The sequence below is a fragment of the Seriola dumerili genome, unplaced genomic scaffold, assembly GCF_002260705.1.
Source record: "Seriola dumerili isolate Sdu_G_001 unplaced genomic scaffold, Sdu_1.0 BDQW01001449.1, whole genome shotgun sequence".
Taxonomy (NCBI): domain Eukaryota; kingdom Metazoa; phylum Chordata; class Actinopteri; order Carangiformes; family Carangidae; genus Seriola; species Seriola dumerili.
Window position 1 is genome coordinate 380,544 of NW_019175704.1, and position 12,791 is coordinate 393,334.

At 39.2% G+C, this 12,791-nt stretch overlaps 1 protein-coding gene across 2 annotated transcripts; it reads right to left on the reverse strand.

Moving 5' to 3' along the window:
- Positions 1–4,240: 4,240 nt before the first annotated feature.
- On the reverse strand, positions 4,241–12,770 carry slc30a4 (solute carrier family 30 member 4). Of its 2 annotated transcripts, none has more exons than XM_022768246.1 (8): positions 12,648–12,770; positions 11,809–12,325; positions 10,645–10,791; positions 9,087–9,240; positions 7,590–7,806; positions 6,552–6,657; positions 6,316–6,450; positions 4,241–5,529 (listed from the first exon to the last, which is right to left on the reverse strand). In XM_022768246.1, the coding sequence occupies exons 2-8, from the start codon at positions 12,206–12,208 to the stop codon at positions 5,375–5,377; spliced, it is 1,314 nt and encodes a 437-aa protein (XP_022623967.1). In that variant the 5' UTR covers positions 12,209–12,325; positions 12,648–12,770; the 3' UTR covers positions 4,241–5,374. The 2 variants fall into 2 exon arrangements, with proteins under 2 accessions (XP_022623967.1, XP_022623968.1); XM_022768247.1 differs by having other exon boundaries at positions 12,644–12,770.
- Between the last annotated feature and the right edge of the window lie 21 nt (positions 12,771–12,791).

A 12,791-nucleotide genomic window follows, 5' to 3' on the forward strand; every position in this document is an offset into this window, starting at 1 on the left:
CAGCATGCAAAATGCCACAGCCACACTGAAACCGGAGCATCGACATGAAACAGATTTTTATTATTTACACCTTTGTTTTTCATACGGCATCATGTCAAAATGTTCTTCTGTGAAAAAGGTCTATTGTCCCCAAGCTATTAAAACTTGGGCTGTATCTAAAATCACCCCCTTGTTCACTCATTCAATACTCTCAGTAAAATGAGATCTCAGACACTAATCATCATTATTTTGCACCATCACTGACAGGTGTTGAGCCACACTTATTTTGTATAATGCAGAACACTGCATTAGGGGATTGTTAACAGAAAGTAGTATAGCACTTTACATTTACACACATTCAGATACTGAGGATATAAAGAATATAATGCACTATATAGTAAATAGGGAATGATTTTGGACACATCAGCCATGGGCACTGTAGTTCATTTTGAGTTGATCCTACATGCACTTTAAATAGTCACTAGAGCACAAAACATGTATTAATCCACCACAGAAAATAATCCCCAATTATTTACTCCTGTTTGAGTAACCTTTCCCAAAATCGACAGTGACCAGCTGTTTTAGGAAACTACTGAATCATTTTTTAAGCCAAAAATATTTTGTGACACATTGATAAAGGAATGATGAAACATTTTGGGAAATGCACTTTTTCACTTTCACTTTCTTTCTGAAAGTCAAATGACAAGATCAACTATCTATACAGTAAATATGAATCTGCTGCCAACAACTGTCAGCATAGTAGCTTAAACAGCTAGCCTGGTTCAGTCTAAAGGTAATCGTCAAATAACCCCCTGTAAAACCACAACTTCTTCTCATTTTTTACACTTTGTCTTTTGTAAGGATTAAATAAATGAGATATAATGTTGATCAGTGAGCTTTCAGCAAGAAAGTCAGATAGCTAAATTGTGTTTCCTAATTTGTTGAGCTATTCCTTTAAAGAGTTTTGTCTCTATTAGAAAGACATGAGCTTGTGGCTGAGTTCCACGGACAGGCTGGTGAAGTCAGAATAATGAGAAATCTGTAAGAAAAATTAATGTTATGTTTATGTCTCATCAATACACCATTAACTAGAATTTTTTTACAACACACAGTATCTTTGCAGGAAGAGCACAGGTCTATCAACTAACACTAATAGTTCCTCTTTAGTTAGGTGTCCCAGTGAACTATGTCACCAGCAGGCACAAAACTAGTCCCAGGAAAAAGGCACACCTAGAAGGAAAACAGCCGTTATTGATGTTATCACATCTGCCTGTGCTTTCCCTGCTATGACAAGTCACAATGGCTGTAGTGAAAAGGCCTAATGCTTTAACTGAGTAGTTATTTTTCATATATTCTTAATATTTAATTTGCAAAACAGTCTCACTTCAAGGTCCCCCGTGATCTTCATCAGCAGATTTAGTTTAAACATTTATGTGTGGACATTTCTGAGCATTCGTCAGGCTTTGCCTTACAGTTTCGATATGCATAATAACAATGAGCTCACATCATAGGACACCATGGTTTCATCTGGGGTCCAGTTTCAATCCTCAAACCTTGTTTACAAAGTCCATGTGGTTTTGAATATGATGAGGAGTGTTTAAAAACCAAAGGTGCTAGGATGGTAGGCCTAGCTTTATGTTTGGCAATGTTATGTTTAGGATTACCGTGCATCTTCCCTAATCAGCTGGTAGGACGGTGATATTGCTCAGTGACGCCACAAGCCTTCCTCTCCTGGATGGTGAGGTTGGAAGAAGGTGCTTTTCCACTGGAAAAGGCCACGGATACCTTCAACCTGAGGTGTTCGGCTTCCGTTTCTGTTGATTCTGTTACTGTGATGAGGTCAACTAATGGAAAGTGGTGAGCTGTTTTAGTCCTTTCCCCGGTTGGGTGAGTTCCCTGTCTGACAGTTATCTTTCTTTTGCAGCCAGGTAAGTTCTTCTTCTCTCATAGCGTTGTTGTCTCATGGCTGTAGGCGTTGGAGTTTCTGTGTCTGCCTTTCCTTTCTCTTGGCATGTTCAGAACTGCCCTGGGCAAATGTGATGTCAGTTTCTGGAGCAAGTTGTAAGCCTTTTCATTCAAACCTTCGAGAAAAAAAGATCCTAAAATGATTATTTACATTGTGGTCCTCCAATAGTGTGAAGTTATTCAAGAATGGACCGAGTGAACTTGCTTTTTCCACACTTTATGTAAAATACACAGTATTATTGAATGTTGTTTGTAGACAAGAAAATGATAAGGTGTTGCAAGGACAGCTGTAAAGCAATTACTGCCATGCAATGGGCAAATGCACTCATCTGCTTAGTTTATGGCTGTGTGGGCATTCAGCATTCCCAATGTGTTTCATAATAAGAGACAATCCTCTTAACATCCCTCTCATATCTCAGAGGAGAGAAAACATCAGAAAACACTCCTGTATTGTCTGACACATCCGCCCATTGGGACCTTTGGCTGCACCCTGAATCTGAGTGTATTTCTTATAAATTATTAAACTGCAAACAAGAGGTGTAAAGGAAGAAAGAGAAAGGGTGGGAAGGGTGAGAAAGGCATGGGTGTTATTTCCTGGTCTGACTGAGTTGCTCTTTTATCAGGAGACATTTCTTTCTTTTGTCTCACTCGCATGTTAGGTTATACAGTACATGCACATTAGCAAGGGTGTTTCACATTTCAAACACTTTCTTCCTCTTTGCTGCCTGTCAGTGTGTATATTTTTCTCTGATCTTGAATGCAACATATATGCTACCTAGTCACAGTTCATAGCTTCAGAGAATGGTAACAAGAGGCGTTATGGACGAGCACTGGCCGGAGAGCATTTTCAGTTCTCTAGTGTCCTGAAGTCAAATATTCTGAGGACAGATGTGTGTTACTATCAGATCTTAATTTCACCTATTAAGCAATGTGCAACTGGAGGGTTATTTAGGGAAACAATGACAGAAGAGGAAGGACGTAGTGTGTTTGTGTGTGTGTGTGTGTGTGTGTGTGTGTGTTTGTGTGTGTGTGTGTGTGTGTGTGTGTGTGTGTGGTGCAGAAATTTGTGTACGTGACTGGGTCACTGACATTGTGATACCACAGATAATGTGACTAGCAAGTAAGTGCTCATACAGAGCATGAGAAGTGACAGATTCCCCCGTGTGTTGTCAGTGCTTCGACAATCAAAACGCTGTCAGTATATATATACATATATATTTATTATTTCTTTAATGCAGTCTAATGTAACAGGCTCGGGCACTGGTGGGTGAGAGGGCTCAGGGCAACATTTTATGCAACTCTAGAGTGAGGCGAGGCAGGGCAGTCAGGTGGATGCTGTAAACTGCTGGCTCTGCTGTAAGACAAACAGAAGTTAACTCTCTCTGGTTCACTGGCTTTATGTGAATGCACCTGTTGCTTGGAAACTGAGACACTCCCAGTTTACTCATGTTGTGAATAATAAATCCCTGATATACTGTATCTGTATTTTGAACATTAACCTTGTTTTGTGTGACACAGTTGATGTTTTAATGTTTCAAATATGTGGTGAATACATATAGTATGCTCCATTGCATAATTATACTTTAGTATTTTTACCTTTTAACACTAGATTATTATCCACAAACATACTCCTCACTGATGACACATTAAAGGACTAATCCACCTATTTTCCAGCCATATATTTATGCATAATTCTATAATATGTACATCACCATCAAACCTGTGATTAATAATATTAATAATAACTATAGAAACAACAACAATAATAATAATAATGATTATATAAAAACTAGTTTTCCTATTTTCATAACAGTTTCATCGAGTAAACATTGAGGTTTATGCTCCTGTTTACTGCACCATAAAGGGTTCTTGGTGGTAAATAGGGAAGTGTGACGCAAACTATATATTTACATGTTATCCTATCACGTCTCTCATGAAGAAAATTTCTTAGCTGTGGCAGAAGTGCACCACCTAGAGTTTGAAAGTGACAGCAACATATCCAGAACACCTTATGCATTCAGCTACATCTATTTTAAATTCTGTGATAAGACATCAATTCTGTGGTAATCAGACTTGTTTTGTGTGTTTTTTGAATTTGCATTAATATTAACTTAACGTTAATTAAAGTTCTGTAGTTTTTCGAGTCATAATCGATGTAAGTGCTCTCACAATCGGTCACAGAAATATGGATGGAGATGGGTCAAACACCTGCAACAGTGACTAATTCAGTAAAAAATTATTATCGAAATTTGTTAACTTATTTCAATTTGTGCAGAGAAATGAGATACTGCGACACAAAAGTTTAAATACTTTAATACAAACAAATACAGTGATCCAGTTCCTGATTTTCCTTGGTGATTAATATCAGAGACATGGAAAGGTTTTCAATAAACCCCTCAACAGCCTCTCAACACTTGACAGAGAAAATACTATAAACACCATTATTGGCACATTTCAGTTCACACCTCCTTCCCTCAAAACACTGCAACTTTGAAATACTGAAGATTTCACAAACCTGTCAGCATTATTACACTGTCAGTCAATGATATGAAAAAAAAAAGCTGAATATAGAGTGAAACCACGTCGGTTCAACCACTGTAGCATTTACCATAGTTCAAAGTCAGTCACACTTTGATTGTCAGTTGCCTGCTCTGCACAATGAAATAAGAGACGTGCTAGAATAAAATATCAGTGTCAAAAATGTCAAGTTATTTTAATTATTGGTCAGTACAGCCAATGTAGACTACTTTAAGAATAACTAAGGTTGTTGTGTTTTAAAAAATCTGCCTTGCAACAGACTTTGGTTGAGGAATATTAAACATTAAGTGCATCTGATGAAATTTTAAGTCTACTAAAGGGTCACAATGATAAAGGTTTTTTGCCAGTGGTGAGGAATACAGCTTATATGCACTGTGACCACAGTTATTATCAAATGACATGAGGTACCTTTTCTTTTGCTGACATCCTTAGTAAAATAATAAAATCTTAGTATACAGTCCTCAAATCCAGTAACAAAAAGTTAAATTTACATCTGATGACAAAACATCAGTTGTGACAAATCAAACAGTAAAATACAAAAAGGTTACCTGCTGGAATAGGCTTTAATGGTGAATTAAGAGCAAGTTTTTTCCCCCCCATTCTTTTCAGCTGAAGCATTCAACCTCCGCACCGAAAGCTTTGCAAGCATAACAGCAAACGGTCCCTGGAGGCTGTGGTGATCCTTTAATTAGAGATGTCATCTGCCTTTGTTCCACCGACTGTCCTTTGGCACTAGTCTTTTTTCACTTACACACCGTATACTGTGGCTCCTGCTATGGCATTGAGCTGAGACAGCGGTGTGACATCCATCCAAACCCTCTGTTTACTATATTCTCTGTTGTCTGGCTCCATAAAATGCACTGTGGAAGTCAATGTGAGCGTGAGTCTCTCTTTAGGCGCTGGGCTGCTGGCAGTTTGCACAACTGCGCACCGGCCTCTGCCTGTGAGTCTGCACCTGCACTGTGCACCTGGTGAGACCGTATGTGTGAAGCAACAGGTGGCGGGCCTTCGCCTGGACGTCTTCCCAGTTATTGGCACTGGAGGGCGCTGTGTACATACAAATGCACTTCAATATAATTGAAACAACTTTCAGTGTCACTAAGACCAGGAGTCCGCAATTAGGTTTAACCACTGGCCAGCTTTTTTCATTTGCAGTGTTCAGATAGCATGCCTTTGACGTAGGAGTGGTATTAAAAGTACAGTATTTACATAATTGTTGTACTGAAACTGTTAACTAAAGTATATTTATGAAGAATCGTATAAACATTTTGATGTAAACACAATTTTGGAATAATGTTAAAGCCTAGACTTTCTAGTATCTGGTTTTCTGAGTTGTTTAAGTTGTATGATTTGATTCCCTATAAATGTGATGTTCTTAATATAAAATGGTGATAAAAACATATTGGAAGAGAACATGAAATAATGAAAGGGAGAACTAAAGCTGCCATGAAAACATTTGTCAGTAGGACAAACACTTGCCTACTATGGCAATACTTTTTGCAGCAGACATTTTGACATTTCATAGAGGGAAAAACACGAGTTTAATTAACCAAATTAATAATAATGATAATAATCAAACTGAGCCAGTTTCAGGGCTCTGGTGCCGGCTCACTGGAACAGTTTACTGGGACACTTGACACCTCACATGAAGAAAATGCATTCATTTGCTAAGTGTGTGAACAGAAAGGAAGTAAGTCTAAATATGGATGACTTACTTTTTTGTATGAATGTAAATTCTTAATTTCACTTGAATTTACAAAAAATATTTAGAAATATATTTCCTCATTTCTCCAAATCCCTCTCCCTTATTGGCAGTGCTGATGTTATACTCACTGAGCTGGAGATGCACTAGTGCTGCGGTCTTGTCAGTGGTCAGTGCCCAGACATTCAGCTCATCGACTGACTGGACGTCCTCCAGCTTCAGGAGGTCCTCTTTGATCCGCTGAGAGTCCAGGTGCCTGGGAACACCTGATACAGCGAGATAAAAAAAAAACAACACAATTAATGTACTCACTCCGCAGTCTTAATACTAAACAATGTAATCTGACAGTACAAGAGCCAGGACTTACCCTCCAGTACAATGAATACTGTGTCTCGCATGATGCGGAATGTGGTGAAGAGAACCAGAACAGAGAAGATATATGTACAGATGGGGTCTGCCAACTTCAACTCCGGCTGTGAAGACACAGGGTCATATCACATTTACTGAAATCAAAGTTTTAAGCATAATTACTTCCAATAATTAATCCCTGCATTCGGTGAGAGCCTATTGCATGTGCAGCCATCCTCAAGTAATCTCAGTTCAAAAATTTAATTTGAAACAAAGGGTCACCAACTATAGCCAACAATCATACAGAAATACATCACTGGGAAAATGAATGACTACATGGTACAAAGCCACTAGTTCAACAAGCTATCGTTGGCCAATCTTCACATATTTGTGATAACTTGTGGAAAATGTGTATACAGCTTAATTGTTCACACTGGGCTGTGTGATGGTCTCCAACATAATTCTCAATTGACCACAAGTTAGCTCTCTAAAATTATTTTGGTAGGTACAATTCACACACAATGCAGCTGCAAGTAATCGGTAACACCTTATTTCCAAATAATCTTATGAGAAGTTTCCTGGAAAGAAACATACAATTTGATATTAATTATGGGTAAAATGGACAGTGACCGGTTGGTCCACCTCCAGTCATTTCTAAATGCTAAGCTAGCACAACTTTGAGATGTTTATTCAGAGCAGGTTAGCAGGTTAGCTACACATGTAAAATGTGTCTACAAACAAATGTAAAATTCAGCATGAATGAAGAATAAAGTTTCCAGTGATACACAACTAATTGAACTAACTTAAATAACAATCTCAGAAATTTTACCAAAGTACCAAACTATATGGTTGTTTCTAGAAAACTTTCAAGAAATTATTAGGAAATGGCAAACCTATAAAATAGATATTTATATAAAAAATCTAGTTGGTCTATTAAAGGAAATGTTCAATTTTATCTGCTGAAAGAAGCAGTGATTCTAGGAAGTAACATTAAAAGTAAACTGTGTTAACTGGTAACATTCATGGCTAACAATTCTTTAAAAAAAAAGCAGGGTACCTTGAAGCGGACAATGTAGGCAGCTATGAGCACCCCGACACTCTGGAGGAGGTCTCCCAAAGCATGGATGAAGGCTGCTCTGACAGCCAGGCTGCCATGTGGCCTCTGCTGGTGACCTGACCCTGTTGACTGCGAAGCTGAGGCAGCTACAGGGCCATGAGAATGACCATGGCCATGAGAGTGCAGGTGACCACCTTGGTTTAATAAGAAACCCATTCTAAAGACAAGAAAATAAAGAAAGAGGAATTTATTTTAAGCAATAACATTCTATACAGTACATTTTGTCCAATACACATCATGGTTTAACTGACCTAGAAACTGCAGTTATTCATTGACATACTGGATGTGGTCAAACATTACACACTGAACATCAGCAACTTCAGGCTCTTAAAAGTAGTTTCGACGGTACTTTGTACTGAACTGTTACAATTTTGCTGATACGCCTCCCTCACGAGAATGCATTTAGCACTGTCATGTTGCTACACTTCACTTGTTCATTTGTAAAAGCTTCACAGTTTTAACTGCCAGCAAAGGCAGAGTGGATAGTAACTGTAAACAAATGTATAATATGGAGAAACTCTGTATTGATACATTTACCAGACCATGCGGTTAGTTCAGGTGAGTTGGCCTGTATTGTTTGTTTGTATTGCTTTGAATTGGTTTGTAGTGTGTCTTTGACTGTCAGTGGTGAGTTGTTGGAGAGTGGGGGAGTAGGGGGAGGTAGAGCACAGCCTGATCCGGCGGGGGAGAGTTTAGCTCAAAAAGGCATCTCTCCTTGACTCTATCTCCCTCATTCAAAATGGCCGCCACTTTCTCCAACTGGTTAGGGGAGTTTGTTTGCTGAATCTGCTAGTGTGTTTTGTCCGGGTTTTGTCCGAGTTGATGATGTTGTTTGTGGTAGCATAGGCAAGATAAAGGAGAAAACAGTTGTGGTGTGAGGAGCAGTGATGGCTGGCATTAGGGGAGTGACTCTGGGACGCCAGTGATCACTGTCTAGCCTCCTGGAGGTGTCGTGGGACCAACTAGACGAAACACTGGTGAAAGGAGGTTCCCACCTGACGACCCCAAAGACATTTTAGTTATCACTGCTCATTAGTCTGTATAGCTGAATTAATAGTTATCATAGGACTTAGGATGTTAAACGTAGGCAGCTATTCACTGAGTCTGGTCCATTTTCTACAGCACAAGTTTCTTGTGTTTACCCTAAATAAAGTATTGCACAAAATGCGTATTGTACATGAAACTGGATATAGTACAATAAAAACTTTTACATATGTGGCTTGCTTCGCCTCTCATCCCTCACGGTTCTTACAAGCCTTCCCTCTCTACTGAGTAAATGTGGTAATTAAGAAGAGGATGACTTATCTTTTGAAGTTTTTTGCTTGTTTGTGTGTTGCTTGTTTTTCTCTACATATACTATATCTAATCTAAGTAAAAAAATCCTCACAGTTTTCTCTAAAAAAAAAAAATGTATACATAGGAGTAAGTTTCACTTACACAAGGTTGACAGCCACCCCCACAGCTGCAGTGATGAGCATGACATCTCCGTCTATGTTGAAATCTTGGTGTACCGTCCTCTGAACCGCCTCATAGAGTAGTGCGGCCGTCAGAATGTAGATGAGCACCACACTGAGGACTGCCGATACCACCTCTGGGCCAGGAAATCACAATCAGTTGTACAAACAAGGCACATTCACAAAAATAACAATAAAAGCTGTGAGAAAAACCTGATTCAAAGAGGTAGCAGTGAGCTCTACCTACCAGATATGATAACCTAAAACTAACCTACAATTTAAATGATTTAGTCTGTTGAAATTGTATAATTACCCTCAATTCTCACGATTAAAGGGGTCAGACCTTTCTCTTCCGATATTAACAACATGCTTAGTAACTTGTTTACCCTCACACAAGATGGGGAGGCTCTTAGTATCCACGCTACATACTGTTTCTGATTATAAATAATATTCTCTCTTTGGCATTTGATTGTCAAATGTACCTTTACATGGACAATACTCTTTTACACAGGTTTTGTGATCATTTTTCCACTTTTATTCTACTTTTAAGCACGGGAATAAGTCCTCATTAATCTTAACCCTTGATGACAAAAAAACGAAATGCATGTTATTCTCAGAATCCAAAGACACATATTACAGTAAAAATCACAACTTCGACCGGGTTTAACTGTGAGAGTGTAACAGTCCGAATATGTTCGAATCTGACCTGAAGAGAAATTAGATTACATTTGAAAACAGTATCAACTACAACAGAAAGCAGCTTCCCTGTGATGTATAAAAAGAGGATTAAGAAGCAGTTTTCTCAGTTCCTTTATTATAGAGATGTTGCCTCCACTCTGAAGCCCCAAGATTAAATCTAAATTTCAGTCCTTGTTATCATGTCTAGTGACAATACAGGACTCACCACTTTTATATGACAAAGTTGTTTGGCTGCACGTAGTTATCTATTTACAGGGCCATTCTTGGACAGTTGCTATCTTATACCTTAACTCTGCTGCTTATTAGCCAACCTGTTCTGTATAAATAAGGCTTTTTACATGACACTAGCTTCAGGCGACTGAGTGACACGCAGTCTCTTACGGGGACACATTGAAGGATCCGCCTGCTGTGACAGTGTTGTTCCATGGTGGTTATCTCCCTGACTGATTGCAGACAAACTAAAACAGAGTAATAAATCAGGACAGTCAGCATTCTGAGATATACACGTATATCGGCACCAAACACCAAACTGTAATAGATAAACTCCACCGGTGGAAACTAGACACATAGTGGAGTTGAAATGAAATGATAAATATGTGACTGTGGGGGGCTAAATTTATCTGGTAGAATGTAAATCATCTGCATCTCTACTTCAATATAAAGTAGCCTATCTGTTATCTGATCTGGACTGAACACTGCTGAACACATGCTTTCTTTCTTTGAACATGATTCATCTGCATCAAAACCACATATATCTGTTTACCTCACACAAAACAGAGCTGATGGAAAGAAAGGGAAACAGAAAAGGAGAAGTGCATAGGCTTCTGAAATCACAGACATACCGAGGCGATGCAGTCCAAAAGTGAATCTCTTAGTGGGTGGCTTGGTGGAGAGCCAGAGGGCCAGCAGGGAAAACAAAATGCCCACCACGTCTGCTAGCATGTGCACAGCGTCAGTCATAATGGCTAAGCTGTTTGACATATAACCACCTGAAGGTAAAAGACAATGTGATCAGTTAAAATGATAAATGATGAGCTTTATCTAAGCTATTTGTGCATGCACAGATTGTGAGATACAATGCACAGGTTAAGATGGGGATGGCTCCGTACAGATATATATCAACAGTGAAGTATGTAGTTGGATTTCCAGGTAACACGCTGTGGACTAACAGACACTCTTTGGAGCCAGGATGTGGTAAATTCACTTGGAGTATAATTACTAAATTCTGAAAACAATGACATAAAATAGTATATGATCCAATGTGCTCCTAGGAGGATGAAATCTAATTTAAAATGTGGTGAACTGTCACACACTTTCAGCAAAAACTTAATCACAAAACTATGTTCCAGTCACCACTTTTTTATTAAGAACCACTGACTCATACAGAAAACAAAGGCCCTCTGTCTCATGTAAGAAAAAAAAAAATCCATGGGAAATTTTGGGCTGAGATATTTCACGGTACTCTCCACCATCATCAAAACAACAAATGAGGGAATCTCTATTGTAAGAATGGTGTTAGAATCAATGCCAAGGGGCACTGAAACACTTAATGATAGTTTTTCCTTTAATTTGTCACTTGTCTGTATGTTCACTTGGTCTTCAGGGACTAAGTGATTAGTTTAATTTATTCACTGAACAATCTACTGATTATTAGTAAAACTAACTATGCTTGCTTGAGGTTTTCTACATATGTATTAAATAATTTAGGTCTTAAAACTAGATTTTGAGAGTTCCTCCACTAGACTGGGGCCAGGAGATGGACTTTGGAGGACTGGTCAGGTTAGTGATTAATAAAATTATGTTGACCAAAATGATAAAGAGCAAACTTAGGGCTTTTGAAATTGCCCACTGGTTGGTAATCCAGCCTTTTAGCTTTGAGTATCGAGACCTTGCAACTTGGAAAACTTTGAGAAACACTTTGAGCATTATTTTCTGACATTTTATATACTAGTTGCAGCACTAATAAAATAATTGTGTAGTGTGTGATTCACTCTGCTCCTGCTTACCTATAATTTCACCTGTCATGAAAACTAAATACAGCACAGCTGCAAAGACAAGCCTCTTCATCACCCTCCTGTGCTTGATCCTCTCCCTCTTCTTGGTGCAGGAGTCACAGGGATCCATATTTAACCCTGGGCTGCCCAGGCTCGAAGAGGAGTCGAGCATGGAGTCATCATCATCATCAGCCACCACCAGCGTGTTCACAGCTACCCCGTTGGACGGAGCTCCGGCAGAGTAGTCCGACATCTCTCCGGACACCACCACCTTCAGCTTGTTAAATTTGGGCGTCTCATCCTCCACAAGCTCATCGTTCAAGTCAAAAGGCGCCGTGTCGCTCAGATCCCAGTCGCTCTGCTCCCTCCTGAAGGCGGACCGCACCTTGCTGAAGAGGTTCCCACCTGACATCTTGAATAATCACGCGGGCAAGGTATAAACAGATGAGCTCTGTCTGTAGGTTACTGTCCTCCGAGGAAATCATTCACATTCTTGTAACGGTGGTCGCATTTGATTTCCATCTCTCACCTGGAACAGCAACAAAAAAGACAGTGATACTAAAAAAAAAAAAAACACACACACACAGAGCATCATTCTCTTCAGTACAGCTTAACAATTTCACCCACGATTTCGCTACACTGTCACTGTGAAGATGATGTTATAGAAACGTCCTTGAGTCACTCACATCCCCACATGAGCTAGTAAACTTTAGTCATCTTAAAAACAGCCTCGGCTAAACAGTAAAAAGCTAGCTACTGTAGGTTAGCTATCTTGTCGTGTCAGTTTGCGACTAAAAGACAGCCCTTCTAGTGTGGTAGTTTGATTAGAAATATGAGCCGGACTTACTTACAAGTGTACGTTTCTGTTGTATAAACTTCGTTGGTTTTTAGATTTGAAACTTTCGTGGTAATTCCGGTGTAAACATCAGAGCCCAAACACCACCTCCGGACTCGGAAGTCACAGCAGCAAGTTCGGTTTCGTCCGCAGTCACGTG

Coding starts and splice junctions, on each gene's coding strand:
- slc30a4 (XM_022768246.1), bottom strand. CDS start 12,208: ATGTCAGGTGGGAACCTCTTCAGCAAGGTGCGGTCCGCCTTCAGGAGG. Junction 10,792..11,808: donor CATGACAGGTGAAATTATAG/GTAAGCAGGAGC, acceptor TTTTACCTTCAG/GTGGTTATATGTCAAACAGC. Junction 5,530..6,315: donor ACTAGTGCATCTCCAGCTCA/GTGAGTATAACA, acceptor GTATGTACACAG/CGCCCTCCAGTGCCAATAAC.